The sequence below is a fragment of the Salvelinus namaycush genome, chromosome 37 (genome assembly GCF_016432855.1).
Source record: "Salvelinus namaycush isolate Seneca chromosome 37, SaNama_1.0, whole genome shotgun sequence".
Classification (NCBI taxonomy): domain Eukaryota; kingdom Metazoa; phylum Chordata; class Actinopteri; order Salmoniformes; family Salmonidae; genus Salvelinus; species Salvelinus namaycush.
Window position 1 is genome coordinate 30372253 of NC_052343.1, and position 15961 is coordinate 30388213.

Genomic DNA, 15961 nt, shown 5'->3' on the forward strand with positions numbered 1-15961 from the left:
CAAACAGTTAGCTTCCTCTCTGCATACCCATCTCTAATGACAAAACACAAACAGTTAGCTTCCTCTCTGCATACCCATCTCTAATGACAAAACACAAACAGTTAGCTTCCTCTGCATACCCATCTCTAATGACAAAACACAAACAGTTAGCTTCCTCTCTGCATACCATCTCTAATGACAAAACACAAACAGCAGCTTCCTCTTAGTTTAGTTGACATGTCTGACATCATCATCTGAAACTCAATCATTAAGATGTTACTGAGGTAGTAGGCTGAGGTAGTAGGCTGAGGTAGTAGGCTGAGGTAGTAGGCTGAGGTAGTAGGCTGAGGTAGTAGGTCCTTACTGAATCAATAGTTATAACACACAAGTTGCATCCCAAACTGCACCCTATTCCCTACATAGTGCACTGCTTTTGACCAGAGCCCTATGGGCCCTACATAGGGAATAGGGTGCCATTTGTGAGGCAGCCAGAGTTATCAGCTGTACCTGTGTGAGTCCAGAAGCCTTGAGGAGCTCCTGAGGAGAGCGGGAGCCGAAATAGAAGAGGTTGGGGGGCCGCAGCCCCAGGATCCTAGAGTACACCATGTTCCTCACCTGGGGAGAGAGGTCGGGGTCAGGTTATACATGTCTCTTACACTGGTCCTTTTCAAATCACTTCACATTATCATTGGTGTCAAATAATGATACAATTCCACATCTTTTACAGGTATTGGGATCAACACTGTGGGACAAAGACCGTGGTGGCTGGTGCCACTTTAAATCGGAGGACGCGCTCGGCTGGAAACGGAATGAATGGAATGGTATCAGCCACATCAAAGACATAGTTTCCCTGTGTTTGATACCAATACATTGACTCCATTCCAGCCATTACTGGGAGCCGTCTTCCCCTCATTAGCCTTCACTGTACTAAGACCTCAGGCCCTTGAATCTAGCAGTTAGAGACACACCTTCTTCTTGAAGTTGATGAAGTAGTGTGACTGGTCGATGAAGAACAGCTCCACAGCAGAGCGACGCAGGTTGTAGCGTCTCAGGTGCACCTCTCTCAGCTGAGACAGGGGCCGCTTGAAATCAAAACCAATTCCTGGATAGACAGAAGTTTGTCAACAACAACTCTTTCAGATTGTATCATGATGTCAGCAGTGACTGTTCTTTACTGTCACTGGGGAATGATGCATACACAGAGACAGATCCTGTGGACAGATGAAGCCTGGTCCTGGACTAAGAAGCCTGCTGAATGGAGAATCTCCATTGATATAGCTTTACGGTCTCAGACTAGATTTAATCTGTATCCGGGAAACTGCCCCATAAGTGTTCAATGCCAGACGTCTTTATGTCCTCACCCTCTTCCGTCTCCTCCTTCTCGCTGCTGGCGTCGTAGAAGTACAGGTGATGTGTGGTGACCTCCAGCCGACCCGGAACTACCGCCACGATGGTGATGAGCTCACAGTCCTCGGACAGAACCAGCTTCTCCTTCTGACTGTCGTCCTCCCCCTCCACCCTGAGGAACCGATAGAGAAAAGGCACGTATCAGATGAATAGTCCACCTCCAGCATTTCTGATCCAACTAACCAAGGCCTTGCTGATTATTTTACTAGTTGAATCAGGTCACTGCTGCTGAGGTTGATATGTGGAGTGGGTAGGGGGGCGGAGATCAAGTCACTCACTTATTGTCCAGAAAGACAATGTCCTCTTCTCCTAACTGGTCATCCTCCATGTCACTCACTTTGGCCTCCTTGGCAACAGCCAATGGGAGAGGTTCTGAACTGCGAGGACTATCAGCTCCTGATGTGGAGAGATGCAGACAGACAATACATTCTACTGAACCTGGGCACACTCTCACAGACCTATATTACCTGAGCACACTCTCACAGACCTATATTACCTGGGCACACTCTCACAGACCTATATTACCTGAGCACACTCTCACAGACCTATATTACCTGAGCACACACTCACAGACCTATATTACCTGAGCACACTCTCACAGACCTATATTACCTGAGCAGAGATTCAGAATGATACCTCTTTTTTTTCTGATGTTGTGAAGCTTAATGCCAAACGAATTCCCCAATCTTAGGAAAATAAAGGTCTTCTAATCTAATGTTACCTGAACACAGATTTTTAAACACATCTTCAAAACACAGCAGTGCCCTGAGCTAACCTGCACACGAAAACAGATCACCTACCAATTTAGATCGGAAACTTGCTTCTGCTCAACAAAAGCAATGGACTGAAATCTTGTAGACATGGCTACGACGTCATAACTGGGCAAAGCACCTAAAGTCCTAACATGCGATGTATACTTGTCATGTCATAAGGCATACCCATATTGTCTCTGGAGGCGCTGGCTTCCTGATGAGTGTCGTACTGGTAGTTAGGCACTAGTTTCAGACGCATCTTAGAATACGTCTCCGCACTGGACAACTTCCATTTCACCTCTAGTGGGACTCTGAGGTAGAAATCACAGGAGATTCCAGTCAGGCACAAAGCACCACAACAAAGCTTACAATATGTGACATTAGTGGTTGAGTCCATCTGGTGCAGGGCAAAGCTCCCATTATATGTTGATCTAGGGTCAGTTTTGCTCTTTAACCCCTAATGGTTAATGGAGTTGTTCACTATTTTACAACATGATGTTAGATGGTTCCTCACCTTGAAAGTAGCCTATGAGCCAGGAGAAACAGCCATTGCTAACTTTAGCAACCGCTAGCTAAAAATCAATGGAAGTGATGGGGGGGTGAGCATGTTTATTTTTTATATGACCAAATCATCTTAAAGTAACAAACAAAGTAACATCAAACCAAATATGGAGTTGATGTCAGGTGACTTGGACAGTATTTGTTTCTAAACATGCCCCCATCACGTCCATTGATTTGTAGCCAGCGGTGGCTAAAGTTAGCTGAAGTTTGAAAAGGGTTGATTAAAGATAACTGCACCATGGATTCCAGTTTCTCCTGGCCCATAGACTACTTTCAGGGTGAGGAACCAGCTAACGTCATGTTGTAAAATAATGAATTACTCCTTTAATGTTAGGACATGGGGAAGGTAAACAGAGCCTAGATATATACACCTTCCATGGGGAAGGTAACCAGAGCCTAGATATATACACCTTACATGGGGAAGGTAACCAGAGCCTAGATATATACACCTTACATGGGGAAGGTAACCAGAGCCTAGATATATACACCTTAGATGGGGAAGGTAACCAGAGCCTAGATATATACACCTTAGATGGAATAGGGTGCCATTTGGGACGGAACCATAGATATAGATAGGATAGAGTCAGACCTGTGTGCCCAGGCCCCTCTCTCGCTGGTGAGCAGCCTGCGGAGGGACTTCCAGTGGCGCCACACTACTCCCTGCTGGCCGGAGCTCTGTTTCTGACCACTGTGGTAACGGCTGTTTTCACTGCGTACCCGCCTCAGGTACGGGTCCACTATCACCTCCTGTAAGAGCACACACAGACCCCATGCGCACGCACGAACACGCACACACACAGAAATACCTGTAGATTATTGACCAATCAGCAATACAAGCACAAACTAAGTTCTACTGGGCTGATAATCCACTGCGTCAGAATACTCCAGATCACCACAATATAATGAAGACAGTACAACTAGCTGGACAAAAACAACTTTCAACACACATAATATTGACTTGATATTAATGTCATAATGGAGGTTATGTCATAATGGAGGACAGTGGGCTGTACTATGACCTCATAGGAGTGCCAGGCCTGCTACTAGCATCGTTCACCTGGAACTTGTCTTTGCTGTAGGTCCTCTCCTTGTCCCGCCGTAGTGCAGTGCTCATCAGGTCATCAAAGCACGAGTTCCAGAAGTTAGACATGAGGTCATGACTCTTCCCAAACTGATCCAGTTCATACTGCTCCATGGTGGGCTGCACCTACACGTTACATACACACATTATATACAGTAATGTTACACACTACCTACACACATTATATACAGTAATGTTACACACTACCTACACACATTATATACAGTAATGTTACATACTACCTAGACACATTATATACAGTAATGTTACACACTACCTACACACATTATATACAGTAATGTTATATACTACCTATTCATTATATACTGTAATGTTATATACACTGCTCAAAAAAATAAAGGGAACACTTAAACAACACAATGTAACTCCAAGTCAATCACACTTCTGTGAAATCAAACTGTCCACTTAGGAAGCAACACTGATTGACAATAAATTTCACATGCTGTTGTGCAAATGGAATAGACAAAAGGTGGAAATTATAGGCAATTAGCAAGACACCCCCAATAAAGGAGTGATTCTGCAGGTGGTGACCACAGACCACTTCTCAGTTCCTATGCTTCCTGGCTGATGTTTTGGTCACTTTTGAATGCTGGCGGTGCTTTCACTCTAGTGGTAGCATGAGACGGAGTCTACAACCCACACAAGTGGCTCAGGTAGTGCAGCTCATCCAGGATGGCACATCAATGCGAGCTGTGGCAAGAAGGTTTGCTGTGTCTGTCAGCGTAGTGTCCAGAGCATGGAGGCGCTACCAGGAGACAGGCCAGTACATCAGGAGACGTGGAGGAGGCCGTAGGAGGGCAACAACCCAGCAGCAGGACCGCTACCTCCGCCTTTGTGCAAGGGGGAGCACTGCCAGAGTCCTGCAAAATGACCTCCAGCAGGCCACAAATGTGCATGTGTCAGCATATGGTCTCACAAGGGCTCTGAGGATCTCATCTCGGTACCGAATGGCAGTCAGGCTACCTCTGGCGAGCACATGGAGGGCTGTGCGGCTCCACAAAGAAATGCCACCCCACACCATGACTGACCCACCGCCAAACCGGTCATGCTGGAGGATGTTGCAGGCAGCAGAACGTTCTCCACGGCATCTCCAGACTCTGTCACATGTGCTCATGTGCTCAGTGTGAACCTGCTTTCATCTGTGAAGAGCACAGGGCGCCAGTGGCGAATTTGCCAATCTTGGTGTTCTCTGGCAAATGCCAACGTCCTGCACGGTGTTGGGCTGTAAGCACAACCCCCACCTGTGGACGTCGGGCCCTCATACCACCCTCATGGAGTCTGTTTCTGACCGTTTGAGCAGACACATGCACATTTGTGGCCTGCTGGAGGTCATTTTGCAGGGCTCTGGCAGTGCTCCCCCTTGCACAAAGGCGGAGGTAGCGGTCCTGCTGCTGGGTTGTTGCCCTCCTACGGCCTCCTCCACGTCTCCTGATGTACTGGCCTGTCTCCTGGTAGCGCCTCCATGCTCTGGACACTACGCTGACAGACACAGCAAACCTTCTTGCCACAGCTCGCATTGATGTGCCATCCTGGATGAGCTGCACTACCTGAGCCACTTGTGTGGGTTGTAGACTCCGTCTCATGCTACCACTAGAGTGAAAGCACCGCCAGCATTCAAAAGTGACCAAAACATCAGCCAGGAAGCATAGGAACTGAGAAGTGGTCTGTGGTCACCACCTGCAGAATCACTCCTTTATTGGGGGTGTCTTGCTAATTGCCTATAATTTCCACCTTTTGTCTATTCCATTTGCACAACAGCATGTGAAATTTATTGTCAATCAGTGTTGCTTCCTAAGTGGACAGTTTGATTTCACAGAAGTGTGATTGACTTGGAGTTACATTGTGTTGTTTAAGTGTTCCCTTTATTTTTTTGAGCAGTGTACTACATATCACATTGGTAAAGGTCCTAAAGGTAATGGACATAAGCTGATAAACGGGCACACACACACAGACAAACTGTTGCTCAGAGACTGGGAAAGAGGGATACCTAGTCAGTTGTACAACTGAATGCATTCAACTGAAATGTGTCTTCTGCATTTAACCCAACCCCTCTGACTCAGACTGGGAGCAAAGGTCAAAACTGGGCTCTACTGCCAGATCTATGACATGTTCTATTTACAAGATATCTAAACAAAACAGATTTGTGATTATACACTGTCACACACATTTATAATAAATCCTCAACTGAACCAAGTGGGTAGACGTCTGTTTGGCTTCATATCCTCAAACCTCTTGGTCTGCTAGGTGTCTTCTCTTCCATTAAATTCACACGGTAAATACAAGGAAAGCTTTCCGATTCTGTTCTCATTTCTAAACTGGGAGAGAAGCCACTCTCCTGGAGTAAATCCTGGCCTTCCATCCACGTACCTCCAGTGTATAGACTATGAGGTAAATAATGAGAGGAGGACGAGAGAACACTGAACAGACAGATTATCTGTCCCTGGTTTAGTTTTCACTCTGAGGCAGAAAGAAGAATATTACATCAGCCGGTCTAGAAATACTAGCCTGAGAGAAGAGACAAACGTCAACACCGTATTTAGTAGTAGAAACTACGGACTCAGTTTGGCTTCTGAACTAAAGAGAGAAGAGACAAACGTCAACACCGTATTTAGTAGTAGAACCTACGGACTCAGTTTGGCTTCTGAACTAAAGAAGAGAAGAGACAAACGTCAACACGGTATTTAGTAGTAGAACCTACGGACTCAGTTTGTCTTCTGAACTAAAGAAGAGAAGAGACAAACGTCAACACCGTATTTAGTAGTAGAACCTACGGACTCAGTTTGTCTTCTGAACTAAAGAGAGAAGTGTACAAGCTAATGTTTTTAGCTTGTCCAGGAACAACCAAGGGACGACTGAGGAAAATGACCTGTCCAGCTAAAATGAGCTGTCCAACATACTTGACTGTATGTTTGTTTATTCCATGTGTAACTCTGTGTTGTTGTTTGTGTCGCACTGCTATGCTTTATCTTGTCCAGGTCGCAGTTGTAAATGAGAACTTGTTCTCAACTGGCCGACCTGGTTAAATAAAGGTGAAATAAAAAACGTTTTTTTGTATAAATACGACACTGTCTGAGACGTTGACTATAATGCATTGTCCATGGCCTGTGTGGTCCAGCCGTTACAGCACACATGGCCTGTGTGGTCCAGCCGTTACAACACACATGGCCTGTGTGGTCCAGCCGTTACAACACACATGGCCTGTGTGGTCCAGCCGTTACAACACACATGGCCTGTGTGGTCCAGCCGTTACAGCACACATGGCCTGTGTGGTCCAGCCGTTACAGCACACATGACCTGTGTGGTCCAGCCGTTACAGCACACATGACCTGTGTGGTCCAGCCGTTACAGCACACATGGCCTGTGTGGTGCAGCCGTTACAGCACACATGGCCTGTGTGGTCCAGCCGTTACAGCACACATGGCCTGTGTGGTCCAGCCGTTACAACACACATGGCCTGTGTGGTCCAGCCGTTACAGCACACATGGCCTGTGTGGTCCAGCCGTTACAGCACACATGTCCTGTGTGGTCCAGCCGTTACAACACACATGGCCTGTGTGGTCCAGCCGTTACAGCACACATGGCCTGTGTGGTCCAGCCGTTACAGCACACATGGCCTGTGTGGTCCAGCCGTTACAACACACATGGCCTGTGTGGTCCAGCCGTTACAACACACATGGCCTGTGTGGTCCAGCCGTTACAACACACATGGCCTGTGTGGTCCAGCCGTTACAGCACACATGGCCTGTGTGGTCCAGCCGTTACAGCACACATGGCCTGTGTGGTCCAGCCGTTACAGCACACATGACCTGTGTGGTCCAGCCGTTACAGCACACATGGCCTGTGTGGTCCAGCCGTTACAGCACACATGGCCTGTGTGGTCCAGCCGTTACAGCACACATGACCTGTGTGGTCCAGCCGTTACAGCACATATGGCCTGTGTGGTCCAGCCGTTACAGCACACATGTCCTGTGTGGTCCAGCCGTTACAGCACATATGGCCTGTGTGGTCCAGCCGTTACAGCACACATGGCCTGTGTGGTCCAGCCGTTACAGCACACATGGCCTGTGTGGTCCAGCCGTTACAACACACATGGCCTGTGTGGTCCAGCCGTTACAGCACACATGGCCTGTGTGGTCCAGCCGTTACAGCACACATGTCCTGTGTGGTCCAGCCGTTACAGCACACATGGCCTGTGTGGTCCAGCCGTTACAGCACACATGTCCTGTGTGGTCCAGCCGTTACAGCACACATGGCCTGTGTGGTCCAGCCGTTACAGCACACATGACCTGTGTGGTGCAGCCGTTACAGCACCAGAGTCGGCATGGGTTTGAATCCGTCCCACTGCCCTTTCACTCACCCTTCCCTGTCTTTCACTCACCCTTCCCTGTCTTTCACTCACCCTTCCCTGTCTTTCACTCACCCTTCCCTGTCTTTCACTCACCCTTCCCTGTCTTTCACTCACCCTTCCCTGTCTTTCACTCACCCTTCCCTGTCTTTCAAACAGTTTACTATCGCTTCAATAAAAAAAGCAAAGAAATTAAAGAAAGTAGTGGGACGGTTGTTAACAATCTAAGCCAACCCAGTCTGTTTTGCCCCATAGTTGCACACCCGTTGGTTTTGTTGCTAAACAACCAACCCGTCTGTAAGGCCCTGGTCAAATGTAGTGCACTATATAGGGAATAGGGTGCCATTTGGGATACAGACTATATAAACAAGATAGATAGATAAATGAAGGTTGAGTAGTACTGACGTGGCGTTGGTAGAAGTCCAGCCACTCTACTGTGTGGCTGTAGCTCTGGAGGTCCTGGGCGAAGGTGGGGCTGCCGTTGGTGACTGGCAGGCTGGGCAGCAGGCCGTGCAGGGTCACAGGGTCAGCGTGTTGGTCCAGGAGGGTACGCACAATGGGCACCAGCTGAGAAAAGGTCTCCGTGTGTCCTCTGTTGGGGCCCGCCTAAAAAAAAAAAAACACCTTACTGTTGTACTTGTCTTTCTTACACTAACAGTCGTACTTGTCTTTATTTACTAGTGGAAGGCCGGTGATAAGAATGGAAACACCAGAATAACGGATGTCAAAATAAAAGTTCCATTAAGTCCCATATTCCAATATGTTCTCACAATAAAAGGTCTCACACTAGCACCGATTTAGCAAATAGCTGCTTTATTGAGGAAAGTTTTAATTGCAATGACTATGTATGTAGTTGTCTTACCTACCTTACTTGAATGCACTGACTAAGTCGCTCTGGATAAGTGTGTCTGCTAAAATGACAAATGTCCAACGTAAATGTACCTCCATTACCCCGCCGGGCCACAGGGGGGCACCTAGTCGCCCCAGCAGGAAGCACACCTCGTCCCAGCCCAGAGACAGAACTGTCTGCAGGAGGCTGTGGAGTTTAACGCAGGCCATTACAGACACCTGGGGAGAGAGGGAAGGGAGAGAGACAGAGAGACACAGAGAGAGACAGAGAGAGAGAGAGACACAGAGAGAGACAGAGAGAGAGACAGAGAGAGACACAGAGAGAGAGAAATTCTTTGGTCAAAAAGCAAATTAGGCTCCACTTCAAAAGTATTCTCACAGGTCTTAAAATCAACAGAAGTCCTAGTAAATTATTCATCAGTACACAAACCTAATGTTATTATTCCTCAGCTGATTTATTTTTTAAGTGGGGTACTAATACTAACAAATCACACAACAACAATTCAAGTGGGTGGAAAAAGCTTTGCTCCTTCAAAAGAAAATAAACAAATCCCAACGCTTAAAGGAAAACTTTGGACCATTTATTTATGACCACTTGATCCCACAACTCCTACAGGAGTGCCAAAAAGCACCCTATTCCCTACATAGTGCACTACTTCTGACCAGAAAGTTATGCACTATGTAGGGAACAGGGTGCCATTTGGGATGCATCTCAACAGTAGTTATAACTCAGAGTAGAGCCGCCCCGTCCTACACAACTCTCCTCAGGAGGAATGCTATGTTCTCTGTGCACTGATAGATAACCACTGGTCAGAGTAGAGCCGCCCCGTCCTACACAACTCTCCTCGGGAGGAATGCTATGTTCTCTGTGCACTGATAGATAACCACTGGTCAGAGTAGAGCCGCCCCCTCAAAAGGTCTAACCTTTATTTGATAGTAAATGTGTACTGACAGACAGAGCATTGGGATTTGGTCCCACGACACTTGGAGTTTAAACTTTCAAACCCACGCGTTGACTAATGCCCTCAATGGATGTCGTTTGGAGAAAGAAGTTATTTCCCAAATAGCACCCTATTCCACCCCTATCCCAGCCTATGGGCTCTGGTCAAAAGTAGTAGACGATATAGTGAATAGGGAGCCATTTGGCATGCAAGCCAGAGTTTGAGCCAGTCTAGTTTGGCTAGAGGGAGGTGGGCGTAGCGTAACATAGGTGACTGACCTGTGAGTCCTGTTGCTGGATGTAGCCGGTGATGATGCGCAGGCCGATCTGAGCCATCTCTCTGAGCTCCAGAGCCCCGGGGGTACCAGGGGTGCTGTGCCACGCCTGTAGTCTGTCCAGGAGGTTCACCACCCCCTCAAAGATCTACCACGACAACACATCTGTTAACAGTCTACAACACATTTTCATTCAATTCAATTCCCACAAGGGGCAATTATGTAGGCAAGAGTGCAGATACGTGAAAACAACATAGCAGTGACTCAGTTCTCAAGACCAGTTACCACACAGTTAAATGATATAGCTAGAACTACTATTCAAAACATCCTTCAAAACAGTAACCAAGCTAAAGCCAACACGCAAGACAAGACACATCCACTGACATTAAACACACATACCTTCACAATAACAGGAAGAGGCTGTGCCATTAATACATGTAACTACATGTAATCTAAAATGTAATCTACCTAATCCCAGAATATGTATTATTTATCATGAGAGGACCATAAACAATAACTAGTAATGCTGCATACTCCAAGAAAGGTTCAATCTCACCTTTCAGGTAAAAAAAATAGTTATATATTGCTGAGATGTAGTCACTTTTGAGGACACAAGCTCAAATACACAGTACAAATATGATACAAATATGAAAATATGAAATATTTTATGACGTATTTCCTATTCAACGAAACTGTATGAATAAGGCTTGAAATGACTTATATGCTTTCTAAATATAGTATACTCAGATTATAAAACCACTAACTATAAGACTTCACCTTTCTTACAACTGTAAAATACATATTAGTATTTTTAGTGTCAGAGAAAATGTGCATATTGTCTAAAGGTCTCTCTTGATCAAAACATCAGCCCCCGCCGCTGTGAGCCACACAGACCTCTAGCGTAGCTTCCTGAACTCGTTAGGAACTTGCCTTTCGTCTCATATTATTATTGTCCATCTATGAGAAACAGAAAGTGTTTTTTTGTTTCAAATCTAGGAATTATTTGAGACCAGTGGCTGTAAATAGATCTCTGAATGTGCTATAGTGAATAAACCACTCTCTTGTTGAGCTACGATGTAAGGATTGCAAGCGTGTGCTTTGTCAGTGTCTGTGACGTAGGGTTCAGCCAGGAGATGACGGACAGTCGGAAGAGCGAATTAAAACGGTAGGACGGACATCCCAACTTCAAGTGGTTTCAGATTTCACATCCTACATCACACAGGCGCAAAACATATACTACTGTGTCCGTGGGAACTAGGGCTAGAGCTCAATGCAAGCCATTTCCATCTACGGGGTCCACAGATGGATTTCTAAGTGAAAATATGGGTCGGGACTGGTACCAGAACCACGCAGGTCCCCTAAACAGGGGACTTTACATCTAAGAGGTGCAGTACTGTACCTTCTCGCTCCACAGAGCCTGGTTGTCTGTTCCCTCTGAGAACAGGAAGTCCTGGAGCAGCCTGAGGAGACGCAGCAGACTGGGGAAGTATGGTAGAGAGACACCCTGAGAGTCCCTCAGGTCTGACAGAGAAGACTCCAGCATCATCTCTAACAGACTGAGAGACAGAAACACAGCAGAAAGGAGGGGAGAGGAGGGAGGGAGAATAGCCAGTCAACATTTAACTAGCCAGTTAACATTTAGGGCTATATTTTGCTCAACCAAAACAGCACAGAACCAGAAAAAAAGAGTAAAACCTTTAAACAGGTTAACATTCACAAGGCCGCGGAGCCAGACGGATTACCAGGACGCATACTCAGAGCATGCACCAACCAACTGCCAAGTGTCTTCACTGACATGTTCAACCTCTCCCTGACCCAGTCTGTAATACCCACATGTTTTTTTTTTTTTTTTTTTTTTTTTTTTTTTTTTTTCTTTTGGGGTGGATCAGCTTAATATTGCGGAAAGAATGTTGCTTCCAATGTAATTGTCTGCATCATTTCCAATCCCCCATATTTTTTGGGGTAAATATATATATCCATACACGCATGCATACATATATACATATATACATACACATACCTATATAGACATACATACTTTTTTAAAGAATATACCTTTATTATTATTCCCCGCAACCCTACCACCGCTCCCCCAATTGGAGTAAACTAATAAACACTTCTGCTTTTACCTTCAATTTATACATCTTATACCTATTTTACAGACACAGACTACTTTATAATAGTTCTCTCTTGTTTGTTCTTAGTCCTTCCTCTATTTCTGTTGTCCATCCAATTTTATTTCCACTTGTAACTGTGCTATTTCACAAAAGCTCCGCACCTATACAAATTTCACAGATCCCGTATGCCCTACATTGTTTATCTTGTTATTAGTCCCACCCTTCAGTTCCACTCAACCCTTCCCATCTATCTTCCAACATCATCCATTTCGGATTTTTATTTGCCATATATTTTTCAACTGTGCTGTGATGCTTCACAAAAGATATGAACCTTCCTATTCTCATAGCTTCTACAGATTGTAAATTAAAAATAAACATTTTTGCTAAAATAATTATTATATTATTGATTGATTGACTATGGCTTTTCAAATCCCCCAGTATTGCTATCTGTAGCGTTAGTTCTAGGCAAATGTTGCAATTCTTCAGCCATTCCTGGACCTGTGACCAAAAACGAGCTACATATGGACAATACCAAAATAAATGATCTAATGACTCTGCCTCCTCACAACAGAATCTGCAGAGCTGGGAAGATTGTATACCCCATATATATAACATTCTATTAGTTGCAAGAATTTTGTACAGTAATTTAAATTGAAAAATTCGAAGTTTTGAATCCGGCGTTGTTTTGCGTATCAATTCATAAACCATGTGCCATGGAATGGGTACATCGAAAATCTCTTCCCAACTATTTTGCAATTTATATGGCACAGCTGTCAGTTTTTTGGTCCTTAAATGAAATTGGTATATGTTTTTATTTATCACACTTTTCTTTAACCATTTATGTTCTTTAATACAGGGCCGACATACAAGTTCCTTACTTTTTTCCCCTTCTACTTGCCTCTTCCATTTTTGTGGTAATGCTGCAATTAATTGGTTGTAATTTTGGGTAGAGCAGACATTTCCATATGTCTGTGTTAGCTGCATGTGTGACATAACTCCACCAGTCCTATTTATGATATCATTCACAAAAATTATACCTTTTTTAAACATTTCTTCGATAAATACAGTTTTTTTATCAATTACTATATTTGAATTTAACCACAAGATTTGTTGTACTATTTGTTCCGTCCTTTCAGGTGGATTAAACTGAAATTGCAACCAACTTTCTAAGGCTTGTTTAAAAAATAAGGATATTTTGGAGATTATTTCCTTTTCAAACAACCGAAAGTGAGCAGGTGTAATCTGAATAAAGGGAAAAAGGCCCTTCTTGAACATAGGATGAGACATTCGTACCAATTTACTAGAGAACCAGTTTGGATTTAAGTATAACTTTTGTATGACTGATGCCTTTAGTGAGAGGTCTAATGCTTTAATATTTAATAATTTCTGCCCTCCGAATTCATATTCGTTATATAAATAGGCCCTTTTAATTTTATCTGGCTTGCCGTTCCAAATAAAATGGAATATTTTTTGTTCATATAATTTAAAAAGCAGGTCACTAGGTGTAGGCAAAACCATAAGCAAATAGGTAAACTGTGATATGACTAAAGAGTTAATCAGGGTGATTTTTCCACAAATAGACAAGTATTTTCCTTTCCATGGTAGCAAGATCTTATCTATTTTTGCTAACTTTCTATAAAAATTTATTGGAGTGAGATCATTTCTTTCTTTTGGGATTTTTATACCGAGTATGTCCACATCTCCGTCAGACCATTTAATTGGTAAACTACATGGCAATATAAAATGTGTATTTTTTAGTGATCCAATACGTAATATGGTACATTTATCATAATTTGGTTTTAATCCAGAGAGGATAGCAAAGGTATCTAGATCCTCTATGAGGCCGTGGAGAGACTCTAGTTGTGGTTTTAAAAGAAAACATGAATCATCAGCGTACAATGACACCTTAGTTTTTAAGCCACGGATTTCTAATCCATTAATATTAATGTTTGATCTAATTTTAACAGCTAACATTTCGATGGCAATAATAAATAGATATGCCGATAGTGGACAACCTTGTTTTACTCCTCTAGATAGTTTAAAACTTTCTGAGATGTAGCCATTATTTACTATTTTACACCTAGGGTTACTATACATAATTTTAACCCATTTTATAAGAGATTCCCCAAAATTGAAATATTCTAGGCATTTATATATAAACTCCAGTCGTACTTTATCAAAAGCCTTTTCAAAATCAGCTATGAAAACCAGACCTGGTGTCCCCGATATTTCATAGTGTTCTATTGTTTCCAGTACTTGCCTTATATTATCTCCAATGTATCGTCCATGTAAAAAACCTGTCTGATTAGGATGAATAATATCTGACAAAACTTTTTTTATTCTATGCGCCAAGCATTTTGCTAGGATTTTTGCATCACAACACTGAAGTGTAAGAGGTCTCCAATTTTTTAATTGGACTGGATCTTTATATATACCACTTGGGTCCTGTTTCAGTAATAACGATATCAGACCTTCTTGTTGCATGTCTGATAATCTACCATTTATATAGGAGTGGTTAAAACAAGCTAATAATGGTCCTTTGAGTATATCAAAAAAAGTTTTGTATACTTCCACTGGTATGCCATCCAGCCCTGGAGTTTTCCCATCCTTAAAGGCCCCAATTGCATCAAGCAGTTCCTCCTCTGTAATTTGGCCTTCACATGAGTCTTTCTGTACAGATGTTAATTTTACATTATTAATAGGAAAAAAATCCATACAATTAGTTTCAGTTAGTGGAGATGGAGGAGCCTGAAACGAAAACATATTCTTAAAGTACTTTACTTCCTCTTTCAAAATATCATTTGGTGAATCATGCGTGACTCCATCATTTGTAACAAGTTTTAATACATTTTTTTTGGTAGCATTTCTATATTGAAGATTGAAAAAGAATTTGGTGCATTTTTCCCCATATTCCATCCAGTTCGCTTTATTTTTATAATATATTACACTGGATCTTTCTTGAATAAGTTCCTCCATTTCTTTTTGTTTTTCCTCTAACTTATTCTGTGCCTCTATGGTACCGTTTTTATTGCTATCTAACTGTACTGTTAGTCCTTCAATTTCCTTTGTTAATATGGACTCTTTTGATCTAAATTCCCTTTGTTTTATAGATGAGTACTGAATTGCATGGCCTCTAAAGGCACACTTAAAAGTGTCCCATACAATAAGGGGATCTGCTGTACCTATGTTATGTCTGAAAAAGTCAGTTATAAAATCTTCTGTCCTAGTTCTAAACAATTTATCATCTAGTAGACTTTGATTAAATTTCCAATATCCTCGCCCACGTGGAAATTCTGTAAGAGAAATATATATGCCAATTATGTGATGATCCGACCGCATTCTGTCCCCTATCAACACTTTTTTAACTTTTGGTGCCAGAGAGAATGGTATAAGAAAGTAGTCAAGACGACTAGCTTGATTCAGCCTCCGCCATGTATATCTCACTAAATCAGGGTATTTAAGTCTCCATATATCCACTAATTCCAATATATCCATGACATTCATGATTTCCTTAAGTGCCTGAGGGTGATAGTTTGTAGTGTGAATTCCTTTCCGGTCTATAGAGGTATTTAAGACCGTATTAAAATCTCCCACTATAATAATAGAGTCTAGTGTTGCTTGTAGAGTTGATAAA

At 43.3% G+C, this 15961-nt stretch overlaps 1 protein-coding gene across 1 annotated transcript in view; it reads right to left on the minus strand.

Annotated features, from left to right (window-relative positions):
* The window catches only part of nbeal2 (neurobeachin-like 2), a 72289-nt gene that overhangs the window by 22728 nt on the left and 33600 nt on the right, over positions 1-15961 (minus strand). The window contains exons 10-20 of the mRNA XM_038976480.1: positions 11610-11766; positions 10215-10358; positions 9089-9214; positions 8552-8752; positions 3757-3906; positions 3289-3446; positions 2325-2449; positions 1665-1782; positions 1341-1498; positions 948-1081; positions 487-594 (exon numbers count right to left, since the gene is read on the minus strand). Coding sequence (XP_038832408.1) covers positions 487-594; positions 948-1081; positions 1341-1498; positions 1665-1782; positions 2325-2449; positions 3289-3446; positions 3757-3906; positions 8552-8752; positions 9089-9214; positions 10215-10358; positions 11610-11766 — 1579 coding nt within the window. The remainder of the gene's footprint in view (positions 1-486; positions 595-947; positions 1082-1340; positions 1499-1664; positions 1783-2324; positions 2450-3288; positions 3447-3756; positions 3907-8551; positions 8753-9088; positions 9215-10214; positions 10359-11609; positions 11767-15961) is intronic.